The sequence below is a fragment of the Pelobates fuscus genome, chromosome 7 (genome assembly GCF_036172605.1).
Source record: "Pelobates fuscus isolate aPelFus1 chromosome 7, aPelFus1.pri, whole genome shotgun sequence".
In the NCBI taxonomy this organism is placed as follows: Eukaryota; Metazoa; Chordata; class Amphibia; order Anura; family Pelobatidae; genus Pelobates; species Pelobates fuscus.
The window spans coordinates 184,173,833-184,193,174 of NC_086323.1; the positions used below are offsets into that span (position 1 = coordinate 184,173,833).

At 45.0% G+C, this 19,342-nt stretch overlaps 1 protein-coding gene across 1 annotated transcript; it reads left to right on the forward strand.

Moving 5' to 3' along the window:
• Nucleotides 1-9,981: 9,981 nt before the first annotated feature.
• Nucleotides 9,982-18,348, forward strand: SMDT1 (single-pass membrane protein with aspartate rich tail 1). Its single transcript, XM_063427594.1, has 3 exons — nucleotides 9,982-10,269; nucleotides 13,472-13,612; nucleotides 18,164-18,348. Exons 1-2 carry the CDS (start codon nucleotides 10,108-10,110, stop codon nucleotides 13,607-13,609), a joined length of 300 nt encoding a protein of 99 aa, XP_063283664.1. The 5' UTR covers nucleotides 9,982-10,107; the 3' UTR covers nucleotides 13,610-13,612; nucleotides 18,164-18,348.
• The last annotated feature ends 994 nt before the right edge of the window (nucleotides 18,349-19,342 follow it).

Sequence of the window (19,342 nt, forward strand, 5' to 3'; positions counted from 1 at the left end):
TCTTCATATCTGAGAGTCAAATAGAAGCGTCAAATACTGCGGTTACAGCACAATTGTAAACATTCTTATTTTCTGGGTGCTAAACTGCTAAATAGTAAATTTGGGCCTTGCACTTCATATCTGAGAGTCAAATAGAAGCGTCAAATATTGTGCAGACATTGCAGTTTTAAAAATTCAAATGCTTTAGGTGTTAAATAGTACATTTGGTGTGTGCACTTCATATCTGAGAGTCAAATCGAACCGTCTAATACTGTGATTACATCGCACTTTAAAAAATTAAAAAAAATTTGATGCTAAATAGTACATTTGCAGCTTGCAGTGCATTTCTTGCAGTCCAATAAACTAAAAAAAATAAAAAAATGTTGACTATTGGCGGTTACATTGTCACCTGACATAAAACATCTGTTAGTTTCGTGGGTTAACACAAAGAATGAGGAGAGTGTCAAATAAGGGACGTGGCCCTGCTCGTGGTGCTGCTGGTGTTGGTGGAGCTCCTGTTGCAAGGAGAGGACGTGGTCGATCTGTGCCAGCTACACGCACAAGTGAAACACCTTCCTCAGGTGCGAGAAGGCGACAGAACCTTCAGCGTTATTTGGTAGGCCCGAATTCCGCTCTACGAATGGTGAGGCCAGAACAAGTACGGGCGATGGTAGATTGGATGGCTAACAGTGCCTCCAGTTCCTGCACATTGTCTCCCACCCAGTCCCCTGCTGAAAGCTTAGAGTTGGCACCTGCAGCCCATGGCCTTCTGTCTTTTACCTCACGCCCTTGCAAATCAGCCAAGCAGTCTGAGCAACAAGCAGTCTCTTATGATTTTTGATGACTCTGCTGGCCGGGTTTCTGTGGGCCATCCACCTAGCCCTGCCCCAGAAGTGGAAGGAGATTGAGTGCACTGATGCACAACCACTTATGTGTCAGGATGTGGACATGAAAGGACCACCGCAGCACGTCTCTGATGATGACACAGGTGCCAACTACTGTGGCTTTCTGCAGTGTGCAGACCGGCAAGGAGGGCAGGGTTGAGGAGTGGGTGGAAGATGATGTGGAGGATGATGAGGTCCTAGACCCCACATGGAATGAAGGTCATGCGAGTGACGTGTGCAGTTTGGAGGAAGAGGCGGTGGTCGCACAGAGGCACCAGCACAGCATAAGAGGGAGCAGGGTGCCTGCTACTGCCCACTGCACCCAGGGACCGAGCACACCAAAGCCAGCTCCAAGGAGTTCCCTGGTGCAGCAGTTCTTCAGACAATGTGCTGACAACAAGACACAAGTGGTTTACACGCTTTGTAAACAGAGCCTGAAGCGAGGCATAAACGTGCTAAACCTGAGCATAACCTGCATGACCAGGCATCTACATGCAAAGCACGAGCTGCAGTGGAGTAAGCACCTCAAAAAACAAGAAAGGTCTCAGGCTCCTCCTGCTTCCTCTTCTGCTGCTGTCTCGGCCTCTTCCTCCACATCTGGAGTCAGAGTGGTCCCAAGTATCTCCACACTGTCCCATGGAAGCGTTCAGCTGTCTATCTCCCAAACACTGGAGAGAAAGAGGAAGTACGCCCCTAACCACCCGCGATCCCTGGCCCTGAATGCTGGTGGTGTGCGATAATGGGTGAAATCTCGTAGCAGCTCTGGGCCTAGCCGGTTTGACGCACATCCCTCGCCTGGCCCATGTGCTGAATTTGGTGGTGCAGAAATTCCTGAAAAACTACCCAGATATAGCAGAGCTGCTGCAGAAAGTGTGGACCGTCTGTGCGCGCTTTCGGCGATCTCTGCTGCTGCTCGCCTGTCTGTGCTGCAGCGTAACTTCGGCCTTCCCGCTCACCGCCTCATATGCGACGTGCCCACAAGGTGGAACTCCACCTTGCACATGCTGGAGAGACAGTGCGAGCAGCAGCAGGCGATAGTGGAGTTTCAGATGCAGCACGCACGGGTCAGTCGCTCTGCAGAACAGCACACTTCACCACCAATGAGTGGGCCTCCATGCGAGACCCGTGTGCCATTTTGTACTGTTTCGAGTACTCCACCAACATGGCCAGTACCGATGACGCCGTTCTCAGCCTTACTATCCCGCTTCTATGTCTCCTTGAAAAAACGCTTCGGGCGAAGGTGGAAGAGGATATGGCACAGGAGGAAGAGGGGTCATTTCCACGGTTATCAGGCAAGTCATTCACAAGTGGCTTGGAGGGTGGGTTCCTGCACCAGCATAGGCCAGGTGCACAATTGTCCAGCCAGGGCACAGTTCTGGAGGATGAGGAGGAGGATGATGAGGATGATGAGGAACCGTGTTCATAGCAGGGTGACACCCAATGCAGCTCATGGACATCATTGGAGCGTGGCCGGGGGGATACGGAGGACACAGACGAAACACCTCCCACAGAGGACAGCTTGTCCTTGCCTCTGGGCAGCCTGGAACACATGACCGACTACATGCTGCAGTGCCTGCGCAACGACTGACGAATTGCCCACATTCTAACTTGTGCTGATTACTGGGTGGCCACCCTGCTGGATCCCCATTACAAGGACAGTGTGGCGTCCTTTATTCCCTCACTGGAGTGTGATCGGAAGATGCGCGACTACAAGCGCACACTGGTAGACGCGCTGCTGAGGGAATTCCCAGCTGACACCAGGGGCTCAGTGGAAGCACAAGGCAAAGACAGAGGAGGAGGAAGAGGTCGTCAACACAGCTGGGGCACCGCCAGCACCTCAGAAGGCAGGGTTAGCATGGCCAAAATGCGGAAAAGCCTTGTCAGCATGCCACAACAACCAGCACCACCAGCTGATATGGAACGTCTTAACAGGAGGCAGCATTTCAGCAACATGGTGGAACAGTACGTGTGCACACGCCTACATGTACTGACAGATGGGTCTGCACCATTCAACTTCTGGGTCTCCAAATTAGGCACATGGCCTGAGCTTGCCCTTTATGCCTTGGAGGTGCTGGCCTGCCCTGCAGCCAGTGTATTGTCTAAACGTGTGTCTAGCACGGCAGGGGGCGTTATCGCAGCCTGTCCACAGCCAACGTGGACAAGCTCACGTTTATTAAAACGAACCAGGCATGGATCCCACCAGACTTGTCTGTACCTTGTGCAGAATAGACATTTATATTCTTCCAAAGCTAAAATCAAAGATTCCATCTAGTGCTATTTTATGACTCAGCTGTATTTTTATTTTTTAGGTGTTTTATGTTATTTTAAGTTATTTCCCTATCCACATTTGTTTGCAGGGCACTTGTCCTACTCTTGCTCCCATTTTACTTCCTTTTGCAGCCCTCTAGCCCTTTTCCAGGACTTTTTAGAGGCATTTTTGTGCACAAAAGTTCAGGTCCCCTTTGACTTCAATGGGGTTCGGGTTCGGGGTCAAGTTCAGGGTCAAACTCAATCCCGAACATCCATGTGTCCGCTCAACTCTAATTGTAAAGTCACCACTTAGGAGATGTGACTCCATTTTTTAACAAAATGCAAAGACAGACACATTTTTTTGTTTCTGTAACTCTATTCATTGCATGAAGAAATTCGAGAATGCAGGCTAATGTAAACACTGATCCGAGATAAGTTTTTAGTGTCTGCAACAAGGAGCCCAGTCCACATATATATCAGAGATATACTTAAGTAATGAATTTTACTACAAGAAATTAAGAGAAAGTTGAACCAAAGTCCAGATTCGTCAAAATCATACTTTATGGTCCAAAAAGTAGACAAAAAGTTGACAGTTAGTTTGATCGAAGACAACTGTGACGTCAAACACATCACAAAATTCAATAACCCCTTATACAAAGTGGTAGTTGGACTTCATAATGAGAAATTCTTGTGATGCTAAAATGCCATCTATTGATCAAAGTCTATAAGACAATCAAAAGAAGAAGGTACACCCACCTAATCCCATTGGTCACTTTAAACTAGTGACGCAAAGAAACTTAAGATAAGGTATTCTTTAACCCCTTAAGGACACATGACATGTGTGACATGTCATGATTCCCTTTTATTCCAGAACTTTGGTCCTTAAGGGGTTAAGATAGCCAGGAAGGAGGTCAAAAAGCAAGAGCAAAGTGGAATGAGACCTGGCTAAAGGAACACTCTGGACACATCTAAACTTCTGTCTTTTCCAACTGAATTTCTGGGTCTTTGAAAACCTAACTGTCACGAGTTTGTGAGTCTATTGCTGTTATTCCTTCAATCCTCCACTAGTCCTCATTCCAAATGTGCTGAATATAGTGAAAGTATTCCCCTTGTGTAGAGTTTCCCCAATATAATTGATGCAACCAGTCATATTGGGTAAAAGCAGCAATCTGAACTTTACTAGGCCACACTCTGCTTTTTATGCAGTGCCCCTAGCATCAGGTTTCCAATACAAAATCACAGGGGTTTCCTTCACACAAGCCATTGTGTTTGAGAGATAATTGAGCTCAAATAGGAAAACTTACATACAATTTTTACACATCACAAAAATACATGACAACAGCATTGGAACCCCACAAAAATGAATATTTTTATATAACCCCATAAAATATTATATTCCCGAATAACCCCGATCTGAGGGCTCAACATATCCAAAAAGCGCTCAGATCGGTACAATAAAACAAAAGTTATGCCTGGTAGAGGTGGTATTGTCAATTTTGAAAGGGGTTAATTTGATTGTATGGGTCAGAGCTTACAACCTAAATTCTTTGAAGTTGGGACCCCAGCAGAGCTACTCTTTAAAGTGTGAGAAGTCACACATAAGTCTGGTTTCAGTATAAACTAATTCTCTCATTTGCCATATCTCTTGATTCCCTCTTAGATAAGGAGTCCTTTGATATGAACAAGCCTTGTGTTCCAATATCATATCAAAAAGAGACATTACTACTAGAGATGTCCCAAACAGTTCGCCGGGAAGTGTTCGCCGGCGAACATAGCTTGTTTGCGGTCGCCACGGCGGGCGAACATATGCGATGTTCGGTCCGCCCCCTATTCGTCATGGAGGTGGGAGGGTCTGGGAGGGAGGGTCTGCTGCTGATTGGCTGGAATGTGTCTGCTGACTGTGAGGTACAGGGTCAAAGTTTACTCAATGATGACGAATAGGGGGTGGACCGAACATTGCATATGTTCGACCGCCGCGGCGACAGCGAACAAGCTATGTTCACCGGCGAATAGTTCCCGGCGAACTGTTCGGGACATCTCTAATTACTACCTATCCACAGATTAATACTCAAGCCTCACCTTTATCACGTTCAGAATGGGACAAGCAGAATCTTCCAACCAAGCCTAAACATGATTTGCGAACAAGAGGACCCCACAGAATCTGTTCGGTAACCAAACAGAAGGGAAACAATTCCATTTGAATGCAGGGAAACATTAGACGATACAAAGCATAATTAAGGGAACACGTACGAGGAATGCAAAGACAGACACCCTGCTACTTTCCAACTGAAGTTCTCTGCTAATAATTCTGACTTGGAAATCTTCCAGAACTTTCCACAATTCTCCATCAGAAAAACATACTCACATTCACCATTTATGGAATATATCTCCAAGCCCAAACCATTTCTACCAAGTAAGCTGGTAAATATGCTGGTTTATTTCATTTCATTTAAAGGAACACTATAGTCACCTAAATTACTTTAGCTAAATAAAGCAGTTTTAGTGTATAGATCATTCCCCTGTAATTTCACTGCTCAATTCAATTCAATTCAAGTCATTTAGGAGTTAAATCACTTTGTTTCTGTTTATGCAGCCCTAGCCACACATCCCTTGGCTATGATTGACAGAGCCTGCATGAAAAAAAAACTGGTTTCACTTTCAAACAGATGTAATTTACCTTAAATAATTGTATCTCAATCTCTAAATTGAACTTTAATCACATACAGGAAGCTCTTGCAGGGTCTAGCAAGCTATTAGCATAGCAGGGGATAAGGAAATCTTAATTAAACAGAACTTGCAATAAAGAAAGCCTAAATAGGGCTCTCTTTACAGGAAGTGTTTATGGAAGGCTGTGCAAGTCACATGCAGGGAGGTGTGACTAGGGTTCATAAACAAAGGGATTTAACTCCTAAATGGCAGAGGATTGAGCAGTGAGGCTGCAGGGGCATGTTCTATACACCAAAACTGCTTCATTAAGCTAAAGTTGTTCAGGTGACTATAGTGTCAATTTAAATTAAAAATTTTTTTCTAAAAGCAGAAATATACCTGTATAATACTGGTCAGATTTCAAACCTTTGAAATCACATTTAGCTAATGGGTTTGTATACCATTCAAAGTTCAGTCTGCAGTAGTGGTTATAGCTGGTATAGTTTTTCCCCCATACATTAGTCGAGACTTAATGTTGGGAGCAGATCTGGTTTATTCACATAATTCATACAACCCCCCCCCCCCCGCCCCCCCCCAGCATGGGGTTTCCATACAGAAGAGCACAAGCTCCTTCCAGGTGTTCCTGTGTCTGGGAGATAATTGAGTCAAAGCCTGGTAACTCAATTATCGCTCAGTTACAGGGAAACATACAGAATTTACAAACAAAAAAAACCCAAAACACATTCAAATTACACAGGATGCTAGAAATCCTAGAATAGCCTGGATCAGACCCCCAAGTCGCCTAAAAAGTGCTCAGATCCGTTCGGTGTAAGGGGTAAAGTTCTGGCCAGCCACTAGGTTATAGCCCACAACAGTTCCAGGGAGAAAGAGGCAGTGGCCAGTCAACTTTCGGGAGCTCCTGTGAGAATAAAACTGAATGCTCTCCCTAGCTCTTAGAGAGCGAATGCTGCCCTCGGAAGATTGATTATTTTCCCCGAAGAGCGCTCTTCTGGCTTGTCTGTGAGAGGAGCAGGCTGCGGTACAATTTAATCGGGGTTCGCGAGTTGTAGTATCCGTAATTACCTCTGCCTGTGTTCGGCAGACAAGATGGCCGCTATTCCATAATGCACGTGTTCGTTCATACAAATGGCGGCCTTTCAGAGAGAGCATATAAGTTTACCACTTCTTTTGAAGGTAATGAGCCAGGGGTGGTCTGGATTAGAGGGGTTTAAAAAGGAGAACACGAATATCCATTTGGGAAATTAACATGGGGTACAAACAACCGAATGGAGAAGGGACCAAGTCTGTTGGGTTAAAGAGGAATAAAACAAGTGACAGGGTGTTCTGTCACACAATTATATATTATTTTCTAAGGGACAGAAAGGGCTTTCATTTACTATTCTATATGTATTCCCAACACAAGACTGCGTGTGAATAAAATATAAAAAATGGGAAATGTTACCACCATCCACTGGCTGTTTTCATAATTACTTGAATGGAGTCCTGTTGCTCAGCCAATTATAGCGAGATCGGTGCTGTGCAGCTGACAAATCCCAGCACCAGTATAAATCTGGGGACAGGCGGGGACACCCTTCCAGGGTCCTTTTAGATACCCTGCAGCTGCAGTTTTATGAATGGAGGTAAAGAGCAAATAAAAAGGTGGTGCAAATTAGTGAGAAACGACTACCTCTAGTGGGCTAAACCACAACAATATCCACCACACAAGTAGGTTTGTAATTTTTCTTTTAATTCCTATTTTCAAAAGGAATACATATGTTCAAGCAGGGCTGGCCTTAGTATGGTATGGTATGCGAACTTGGTGGCTGCACAGAGCACCATGGCAACAGGGAGCGCAATGCGACCTACACAGCTCACACATGGCCGAGTGACAGGTGTGCAGAGGGAGCTAAAGCAGGTACTGGGTTGAGGATCTCATTATTCTCTAGCCCGGGACTATGAAAAAAAATAGCAAGGCAGCAGGGCGGACCTTACCGAGTGGTGGTGCGGAACTTATTGAGTGACGGAGGCAGTGGTGTATCCTGGTTTTGTGCTGCCCTAGGCAGGACAAAACTCAGGCGCCCCCCTCCCGCCCGCGCCACCCCCACCCAACCCTTCCCCCGCCCCGCCTTCTAAATACACACACACACATTCACTGACAGATACGCATACACTAGCTAACAGAAACACACACACACTAACAGACACACTCACTAACAGACACTCACTAGCAGATACACACACACTAACAGACACACACACAGTCAGACACACACACACACTAAGACATACAGACAGACACACACACACACACACTAACAGACATACAGACACACACACACACACTAACAGACACACAGACACACACACACACACACACTAACAGACACACAGACACACTAACAGACATACACACACAATAACAGACATACACTAACAGACATACACACACAAACAGACATACACACACAAACAGACATACACACACAAACAGACATACACACACAATAACAGACACACACTAACAGACATACACACACACACACACACACACTAACAGACATCCACTAACAGACATACACTAACAGACATACACACATTAACAGACACACACACACACACACTAACAGACATACACACACACACACTAACAGACACACACTAACAGACATACACACACACACACACACACACACTAACAGACATCCACTAGACATTTTCCGCCCCCTGGAAAATGCCGCCCAAGGCAAATGCCTTGTTTGCCTCGCGGCTAATACGCCCCTGGACGGAGGCACGGCTAAAATGACAGCAGGGGCAGAGCTAAAAGCACCTAGAAGCTGATCGCTGGCAACTGCTGCACAACTAGACTACAGGAGCTGCACTGCCTCCAATCCCCCCTTCCAGCCCATAATGGGAACTGTGTATGTGACTGTCTGCCTGTGTGTGTGACTGTCTGCCAGAGTATGTGACGGTTTGCCAGTGTGTGACTGTAACTGTGTGTGACTGTATGCATGTAACTGAGTGTGTGTGACTGTCTGCTTGTAACTATGTGTGGCTGTATGCCTGCAACTGAGTGTGTGTGTGTGTGTGTGTGTGTGTGTGTGTGTGTGTGTGTATGACTGTCTACCTCTAACTGAATTGTGTGTGACTGTCTGCCTGTAACTGTGTGTCAAAGTATTATGTGACATAGTCTTCCACTCTGTAAGACTGTGACTTAGTCTTCCACTCTGTAATGCAGGGGAGGCAGTCTGGCACCTCTGTCCTGCACTTTTGTTGGCTGCAGATCATAAGTAGCTACTGCGCTGCGGCCAATCAATGCTTTGCTGCGAATTACCAGAGGAAAACTCTGACACTGTAAATGCCTGAGCATGCGAGACAGTTACTCATAGTCTGCACCCGGTGAAAAGACATTTGAGATTTGCTCAAAATGAATATTTATATGTAAGTTTCATGGGATTTCTGCGATATGTACGCAAAGAACCCCCCCCCCCCCCCACCTCCAAAACTGACAGATCCGCTTTAATCATTGTGACAGTCACAAAATATACCTCCTTCCTTTACAGTACGACTGCCATCAAATTTTCATGTATCCAAAGTTTATTACATTTAACTTAAAGGGTTACTGCAAGCATCCTAATCACTAAAGCCTGCTGTTCCCCAGGAATTTTGTAAACCATTTAGCAATGGTATGCCCTCTTACTATGTTCCCTTCCAGGCTCCACTAGTTTCTGCAGAGCTGCTGGAGCAGATCCAGTCACCATTCATTTGCTGAGAGCATCAGCTGACCACTCTCGGCCAATGACTGACAAAATGTGCAACAACATTTGCACAGAATTGACATCCTGGAACTCTTGTTCCGGATGGCTAACCGTGCCCCCATGACGCTGACGGCGTTACAGCTTCGGCGCCCAAGTGCTTAAACTCTATCTGTGCAACACCATGTAAACAAAAATTCTGCACATACAGACTGCCTTGGCACCATGACCACTAAAAATCATTGATCTAGTCACGATGCATATGTATGTGCAGAATCTTGTTAAGGTGCATTGCACACACAGAGCTTAAGCACTTAGGTGTGAAACTGTAACAGCGTCATGGGGGCATGGTTAGCCAGTTTCACAAACACCAATTGCAGCAGATAAGTTAGGCGGAGCAGCAGCTGATATGGCACTTTGGTGGCTAGATGGGCGGAGTTAACCCTTGACCCGGAAAGACAGCGACTGTATCGCCCTTTTCTCATCTGTGAGCTGGTTATGGAGATGACAAGTAAGGAAGTGAGGCATTGAAGCTTTAGTGTGTAGAACTAAAAAAAAAAAAATATATATATATAGCGTATCCTCCCTTCACCAACATGGCGGCGAACATCGGTGTTTTGTCGTTAGTGAATCTCAGAGCAGCAGTTCGAGTGAAGAAAGGTCTGCTGGTTAACCGAAAACCCCCGGCAATCACTGACACGGCCCGGCGGACGGTCATTACCACCAGCAACGGGGCCTTCCTACCGAAGCCGGACAAAGTAAGTCCCTTTTAATATGACCGTCACCAGCCTGGGGTCCAATCAGAACTGCTCCGCCTGTCACACCGAGCACCGGGCTGCCGGTACTCCCCCATAACGGAGCCGGCTATTACAGAACGGCAGCTCGCTACTGACCGCCCGAAACGTATCCGGCCAGCCGCAATGCAGCGAACTGAGTCTGCATGGGGAGAGAGCTGGGGGAACGTCATGATAACTGTGAATCACTGCCACAGGCTGCCCACTAAAACAACCACCTACCTTTACAGAAAAGATGGGGGGGCTGGAGTTTACATATTTAGGGGAGGGGGGGGCTGGAGTTTACATATTTAGGGGAGGGGGGGGCTGGAGTTTACATATTTAGGGGAGGGGGGGGCTGGAGTTTACATATTTAGGGGAGGGGGGGCTGGAGTTTACATATTTAGGGGAGGGGGGGCTGGAGTTTACATATTTAGGGGAGGGGGGGGCTGGAGTTTACATATTTAGGGGAGGGGGGGGCTGGAGTTTACATATTTAGGGGAGGGGGGGCTGGAGTTTACATATTTAGGGGAGGGGGGCTGGAGTTTACATATTTAGGGGAGGGGGGGCTGGAGTTTACATATTTAGGGGAGGGGGGGCTGGAGTTTACATATTTAGGGGAGGGGGGGGCTGGAGTTTACATATTTAGGGGAGGGGGGGGCTGGAGTTTACATATTTAGGGGAGGGGGGGGCTGGAGTTTACATATTTAGGGGAGGGGGGGGCTGGAGTTTACATATTTAGGGGAGGGGGGGGCTGGAGTTTACATATTTAGGGGAGGGGGGGGCTGGAGTTTACATATTTAGGGGAGGGGGGGGCTGGAGTTTACATATTTAGGGGAGGGGGGGGCTGGAGTTTACATATTTAGGGGAGGGGGGGGCTGGAGTTTACATATTTAGGGGAGGGGGGGGCTGGAGTTTACATATTTAGGGGAGGGGGGGGCTGGAGTTTACATATTTAGGGGAGGGGGGGGGCTGGAGTTTACATATTTAGGGGAGGGGGGGGGCTGGAGTTTACATATTTAGGGGGGGCTGGAGTTTACATATTTGGGGGGGGCTGGAGTTTACATATTTGGGGGGGGCTGGAGTTTACATATTTGGGGGGGGCTGGAGTTTACATATTTGGGGGGGGCTGGAGTTTACATATTATGGGGGGGGGCGCAAATGAAAATATATAAAGTTGTGCGTTTAAACCTTTAAAGGACCACTATAGGCACCCAGACCACTTCCACTTAATGAAGTGGTCTGAGTGCCAGGTCCATCTAGGGTTAACCCTGCCTGCTGTAAACGAAACTGCTATGTTTACATATGGGTTAACCCAGCCTCTAGTGGCTGTTTCACAGTGAGAAGACGCCAACGTCCATAGAAAAGCATTGAGCATGCTTTCCTATGGACTGACAATGCGTGTGCGGCTCTTGCTGCGCATGTGCATTCAGCCGATGATGTCGGAAGGAGGAGGAGAGTTACCCGGCGCTGGAGAAAGGTAAGTGTTTAACCCCTTCATCCCCCTAGAGCCCGACGGGAGGGGGACTCTAAGGGTGGGGAGGAACCTATTAAAACTATAGTGCCAGGAGAACGAGTTTGTTTTCCTGGCACTATAGTGGTCCTTCAAAGCTGCCAGAACAGGCAGTCACCCTGCGGCAAATCAGGCCACTGTGATCACATGGCCGCAATAGCTGGCCATACATCTGCCTGCAGGTGGTCTGCCTGGGCTGTTAGGCAGTCCCCCAACTGCTGAAAAATAAAAAAATATATAGCTATCTTGAATGATGCACCTAGTAACTGCCTCTAGAGGCACTTCCTGGGTAAGTGCTGCACACTGTTGCTCTGCATGGAGGCGCTAAATGCTCCCCATGAGGTGGAAGCATTGGATTGGCTGAGATCGTAAACATTATTGAACGCCGCCATGGTGGTGGGGCAGGCCGCGACGAGAACAGCATCGCGTAGGGGAAAATTTGCATTCCTGGGCTGCCATATGATCTCAAAGGCAACATCTGGCAATTTCAATGAGACACTTAATGCTCCACATAGGGGTGCTTTGATTCAATGCATCTCTATGAGATGTTGATTGGTGCAACGTGTTTTGCTGCGCGTACACAATAGTCTCCAAATGCTTTCTTATGGGAAAGCATTGGATCAGCTGAGATTGTCAAGATTGATGATCTCCCCTATGGCGAGACCGCCAGATGGAAAAAGGGTGACTAAAAGCATCTTTCTCATGTGATGGATGGAGGCAGGTCACCTAAACACACACTCACTGACAGACACACACACGTTTATTTAAATTTGCTCACCCAGCCTCCCTAAGTTTTTGAGAGAACTGGAGTTGTTACTGACCCTGGGGTCCAGTGTGGCTGTGCTGATCATCTTCCTGCTCAACCCTTGCTGTTTCGTAATCCGTGCCCAGAATTACGTCACATTCCGGCTGCCGTCATCACTGCAGGGCGCGCGTGAGGGAGCATACAGTTCCTCGCCTGCCTCCCTCAGCTATTCATGCTTCTGCCCGCCCGGCCACCTACGCTCTACATGCCTTCCATCTCAGGCAGCTGGTCACCCCAGGGGCTGAACGGGCTCACAAATCCCAGGACAAGGACAAATGGAGACTTAGTTACAGTATATGATTATACATTGCGTAAGCCAGGGCTCAGAAAATCTCAGACACAAGGCCGCCATGGCCTGGCGCCTAGGATATTTGAGTTCAGCTCTCAAGGCTCATGGAGGGCTGAAGCAGGCAGGAGGCTGACTGAATGTCTAGGCGGCGAGGGACGGAGCTGCTATCAACCTGCTCTGCTTCCTCGCGCACCCTGCATTGATTCTGGGGTCTGGAATATGACATCGCTCTGGCCCGGCATCACTAAATAGGGCACGAAGGAGCAGAGCAGCCACAATGGACCCCAAAGAAAATGATTCCACTCCAGCTCTCCCAAACGTAGGAAGGTTATATGGACACATTTAAATAAAACCAATCTGTGTGTGTGTGTGTGTGTGAGAGAGAGAGAGAGAGAGAGAGAGAGAAGATCACAGCTACCTCCGCTATCAGTGAGCCACACTCTTTGTTATGATCCATGCATTACTACTCATTGCTCTTAGATTGCATGTTTGACCTCACCGTCTGTGCAGTTCGGAGTTTGAAAATACACATATGTATGCATGTGTACGTACACTAAATGTTTTCATCTTTCTCTTCCAGGTGAGTTTTGGTCTTCTTAGGGTGTTTTCGGTGGTGATACCCTTTTTATACGTAGGAACACTCATCAGCAAGAACTTTGCTGCATTGCTGGAAGAACATGATATCTTTGTTCCAGAGGATGATGACGATGATGACTAAATGGTAATTTGGCAAAAAAACGTATTTAAATTGTCATTTATGTAAAATATAATCAATACAATGTAAACAAATTATATGCTAAAAGAAAAAATGAGGACAGCACTATCAATTGCAGTTGTGCACACTAAGTGCTACATAAAAGTTTATTGAAGAACAAAGTACAAACGTTTCCAAAATCTCCCATTTCTCAATGCAAGTCCACATTTTTTTCTTTTTGCTTTTTGTCCTTTTGTTACAGTAAAATTGGTGGTATCTGCAAATATTTTTTGATGGGGTCCATTGAATTAAAATGACAATTTAAATATGTTTGTTATGTTAATACTGTTGCACAAGGGCAACTTCAACAGTTTTCGTGCAACATTTATGAAACGTGTGTGTGTGTGTGTGTGTTTTTTTTGATCTCCACTTGCAACACACTGTGATGATATAACTGCCGCCAGGACTTGCGTGAGCTGCACCGATGTCATTACGTCACCACGCAACGCCTCGCTAGGGGGACAGTTCAACGATCCAAATACATCCGCTTGTGCTGACAAAAACACAGAAGATGATCTGTGTAAACATAAATAATAAAAACATAAACATTGGCTGGCAGATAACCATTACGGTTTACCCATTCTCCCAACTGCTTGCGGCACATATGTTAATAACCTCCCTACAAAGGCACCAGAGTAGCTATTATGGCACTTCCTGAAATTTAACCCCCATGATCCTAAACCAGATTACCCCAATGTTGGTAAGGATCACCATTAAAAAAAAAAAGATAACTGTAAATAAAATAGTTGTTAGTTATATTTACTATAAAACCCATATATCTAATAAGTACCATCCTTCAAAAGTTTATCCAAGAGCATGGATACAAAGTATCAGTTCCAGAGGTAAAGGGACTCTGTACAATTAATGTCCAAGCATTCCAGGATGATTCCTGTAATTTCAAAATCCTTGGAATGAATATATACCGAGCTAAAGCTTAATCAGTTGTACGCATAACATTGTATTTGCATATTTACACCAAAGTTTTTCCTAATACGGGCAAGATTCATACATGCCCTACCTAGCCTCTACATCTAATATCTCAGGAAATGATCTATGGAGGTAAACCGACCATGCCAGTCAAATCCTGGTCCATCAATATAGCATGTAACCATGAGCGTGTTTTGCATTGAAACACATGGAGTTGGCACTGAACTCTTGAAGGTATTGCTTGACCCACACCAATATCCAAGTCACGTATAACAACACCACACTTTAGTGCCCACAGCATCCTAAGAGGGTGTAACAAACCAAAGTACAAGAGCAACTCACACTATGGCACTGAACAGGATGTGTCTGGAATCACAGTTCAGAAATCAGTTTAGAGGGAGGAAGTCATGTGGATCATCCACATGTACCATGTCACATGTATCATGGCATAATGCCAGGACACCAAGGAATATTAAAGAGTGTAATCCTATCTAACTCCACTCAGAGACCTAAACGCCACCACACAACTGGCGGCAGTTGTTTGTCTCAAGGGGTAACGGGCCCTGTTGTTCCAACTCCAGTGTAAACTGGGTGTGGAAATTAATCACAAAAAATGAAGGTGGAAACACAAAATACCATGGATATCAAAGAAATGCATTCAACGTATATTTCTCATTCAGATCATGCAGATGTGCAGTCTGTAAAACATGATTCCAGTTCTTGCTGCAATAACATGTTCCTTCGATCACCACCTCTCCTAGTGGGTGGAATGTGTCAATAGCTACCCCCCTCCCCTACCATTATCATTATGGTCCCTCTCCGACAATTTTCACTTATGGCCCCCACCCGCTATTAAAGGGACACTCCAGGCACCCAGACCACTTCTGCCCATTGGAGTGGTCTGGGTGCCAACTCCCACTACCCTTAACCCTGCAAGTGTAATTATTGCAGTTTTTTATAAACTGCAATAATTACCTTGCAGGGATAACTCCACCTCTAGTGACTGTCTACTAGACAGCCACTAGCGGGCACGTCCTGCTCTATTGCACTGAAAACCTGTGCTAGAGCGTCGTTGGACGTCCTCACGCTGTGTGAGGACCTCTGGCGTTGCTCAATTCCCCAATGCTTTCCTAGGGGGGGAGCGGTGGGCGGGATCAGTCTCGCCCACCGGCCAACATAAAGACTGTGAGGAGCGGCGGCGAGAAGAAACCACTGCCGAGGGACACTGGCAGGGTCTACGGTAAGTGACCTGAAGGGTTTTTCAACCCTTCAGCAACCGGGGATGGGGGGCTGGGAGGGAGAGGGGACCTGCAGTGCCAGGAAAATGGATTGTTTTCCTGTCACTGGAGTTTCCCTTTAATGTGTGGGAGCTGGGAGGCGTGGTGTCACACTAGATCCCCTGTTTAGTTTACTAGCGCACACTCGCAGGGCACAGGTTGGACCTGGAGGAGAACACTATGTGTGTGTGTCCCCCCCTGTTAATTATCTTAATAGGTGCCCCAACGGGGCATGCAATTCAGTCTTCGTTCCTTGTAATTTCTGTTTGTTCATTCGTCTTTCTGCCAAATAGCTGAAATTCTGGTTGGAAATTCGGACAAAAGCAAATGTCCAAGTCTACAATTGAGCATGCAAAGGAATTCCACAGTGCTAGTGTGGGCAGATGAAGGCACTGCGGTATACGATACAGTAAAGAGTGCAAATCAAAACTTGGAGAAAAAGAAATGTCACATCAAACTCGCTATTATGATCATGAGGTCTGTGTGTGTGTGTCTTATAAATCTATTTAACTTCCCAAAAGTTCAATTTAAACCGGCAGTCTCCACCTCTGTATGGATTCACAATCCAATCAATAGCTTGCACATGCAGTTTGGAAACATCTGCGTTATTGCAAGTTTGGAAATGGTGGGGTAATGGAGAACTAAATGAGCATTTTACACCCATAGTCTACTTCAGCTTGCTGAATTGCTATATGGATGTGGCGTTTCCCTTTAAAATCCCCATTAATAAAAGTGCCAATTTCATTGTGAAAATTTTCATTTGAAAATAGAATGCCTATATTGAGCTAACGGAAGTAGCAGGCACATTCTAATAGAGTGTGCCTGCCTTACGATACTGACTGCAAGAACAGCCCGGGTGACAGACAGACAGGAAGGAAAGCTCTCCCCTCCTGCCTGTCAGTTCTTCAGTTCTTGCAGGGTCTGTCCAGTCTCCCTTCCCTGTGTGAAAGTGTCCCCCTGCCTGCTGACCTTTTTAATGTGCAGATCTACGGGTAGACTATTCAGTTTCCTCTACCCTGACTGACAGCAAGTGAGGTGCAGCCATGGCACGAATAGGATGGGAATTTCATTCATTTGAATGATATTCTGATCCGAACAAAAGTCCCAAATTGCGTCCTAACACAAATGGACAAACTGTTCTCTTTCTGTTAGGACGAAATTTGGTAGTTTTGCCAGAGTTCGAACGCCGAATGAAGCAGCAGGAGGAAGGTGATAATTGACCACAGGAAATGGAGCAGACTTTCTTATGTTTTAAAGAAAACTAGAGCAGATATAGAAATGAAGAACAGATCCTGAGAGAGGCGATTGGGGAAAGGTAAGTTCGGCATGACAGTGCTTCTTTAAATTCTACAGTCCCCAAACAAAACTGGAATTTTTTTTCATAATGTTGCATATTTCTCTGTACTGTAATGAACAGTGGTTTTTGGGTGTAATTTCTAATTCCGGAAGACCCACCCTGTAGAAGGATGGATCTGTTAGTTTTCAAAGCGTGCGGACACGCCCTATCAAGAACAGTTTTAGAGTTGCCCCTCTCACTAAATATCTGTTTTAAGAGGATTGATTGAGTACTGGAGTCTTCCATACAGGAAAAATTGCGGTGGAGTCATGGGAATTGCCCAATTAAAATTTTCTTTGTCAAATGACGTGGAAGACAAGAAGAGGCCAAAAGTAGATTGTTGCCAAAACAACAAACTAGTCTGAATTGAATGATCAGATTTGAATGATAAATCCAAAAATGAAACCTCAGTTTGGCTGTAGTTAAATGCAAACGTCAGACTGATATAATTATCAGTATTCAATGTAACGGGAAATGAATGACAGATCCACTCCAAATGATCAACAGATCATCAATATAGCTTTAATACAAACTTATATTTGACATGTGAACTAAAGTACCTCCAGCGATGCAAGACTCCTTTCACCACCCCATATAGAGGTTGGCTTACGAGGTGGCTAATTTAGCCCCCCAGCGCTGCCCTCCTCTTTGTAGGTAAAATGTGCTATCAAGCCGAAAACATTATGATACAAGAGAAACCAAATCGAGTCCAAAATGAATATTTTCAGAGATTCTTTGTATTTAGAGTAACATTCAAAATGATACCTTATAGCCAATGTGCCCTTATTTGTAATGCAGGGATAGAAGGAAGACTATTGGTTCTCAGTGGTAGCCAGTGTATCTATGGATTTTGTGGATCTTTCAAAATCTGTTTGTATGTATGCGTAAAATATATATATATATAATATTATTTTTTTTTTTTTTTTTTTTTTTAACTGTATTGTTTAACTGACTTTAGATCTCTTGTTCTCTTTTCAGGTTGCATGATTTTTCCTGAGAAGGCAGAGTCATAGTTTCACCCTGAATGGGATGTCTATTTGCATTTTACTAAATTATTCTGCATATATAAATGTGTATTGATCTTGGGTATTCTTTCTGTTCTTTGGTAAATAAGGCATGTAATTCAAGATTAATCAATAAAGATATATTATGCACTTTAAAAATATAGTCTATTTATTTTGTGAAGCTAATAGAACAATATTTATAAATGCATTAATATTTGTTTTGAAAACCTCCAAAAGAAATATCGATATACTCAAATCACCTCCTATAATATATTTTATAGTATTCTTATAAGGGTGATCTGACATCATTTTCAATTGTGCTGTTTCTATTGAGACTTCTATATATTCAGAGGTATAGTTTTAATATATAAACACCATTACATGTGCTATAAATTATACTGTCAGCGATGCACTGTTTTACAATCTTCCCTAGGTCAAGAGTTGGCAACCTTCGTCACTCCAGATATTGTGAATTACATCTCCCCTGATGCTTTGACAGCTTTATGGATGTAAGAGCATTATGGGTGTTGTACTCCACAATATGTGGAGTGCTAAAGGTTGCCTGTTAATGCCCTAAGTATACTACTCCTCAAATAAGAATTAGTTGTTGCATCACTGAACATATGTTTATGAAAAAAAGTTTTTTTTTTTTTGTTTTTTTTTACTGGATTGGGGGTGGGAGTGTATACAGTTATTGGCAAAATAAACTACACCCTCTTTGAATTCTATGGTGGTGCATATTAGGACATAATAATCTTCTCTACGTTAGCAGGTCTTAAAATTAGGTAAATACAACCTCAGATGAACAACAATGCATTGTTGTTTCATGATTTATTTAACAAAAATAAAGGCAAAAAAGCCCTTTGTGAAAAACTAAGTATACCTCACGATTCAATAGCTTGTAGAACCAGCAATAACTTAAAAGTAGTAATTTTCTGTATGATTTTTATCAGTCTCTCGCATTGTTATGGAAGAATTTTGGCCCACTCTTCTTTACAATGTTACTTGAGTTCATTCACCCTGTAGTGTTAAAAACACCATCTAGCCCGACTGGCCCACCCTTGTCACCTAAATAGTGTCGCGAACCCGAAATTTTCGGTTCGCGAACGGCGAACGCGAACTTCCGCAAATGTTCGCGAACCGCCATTGACTT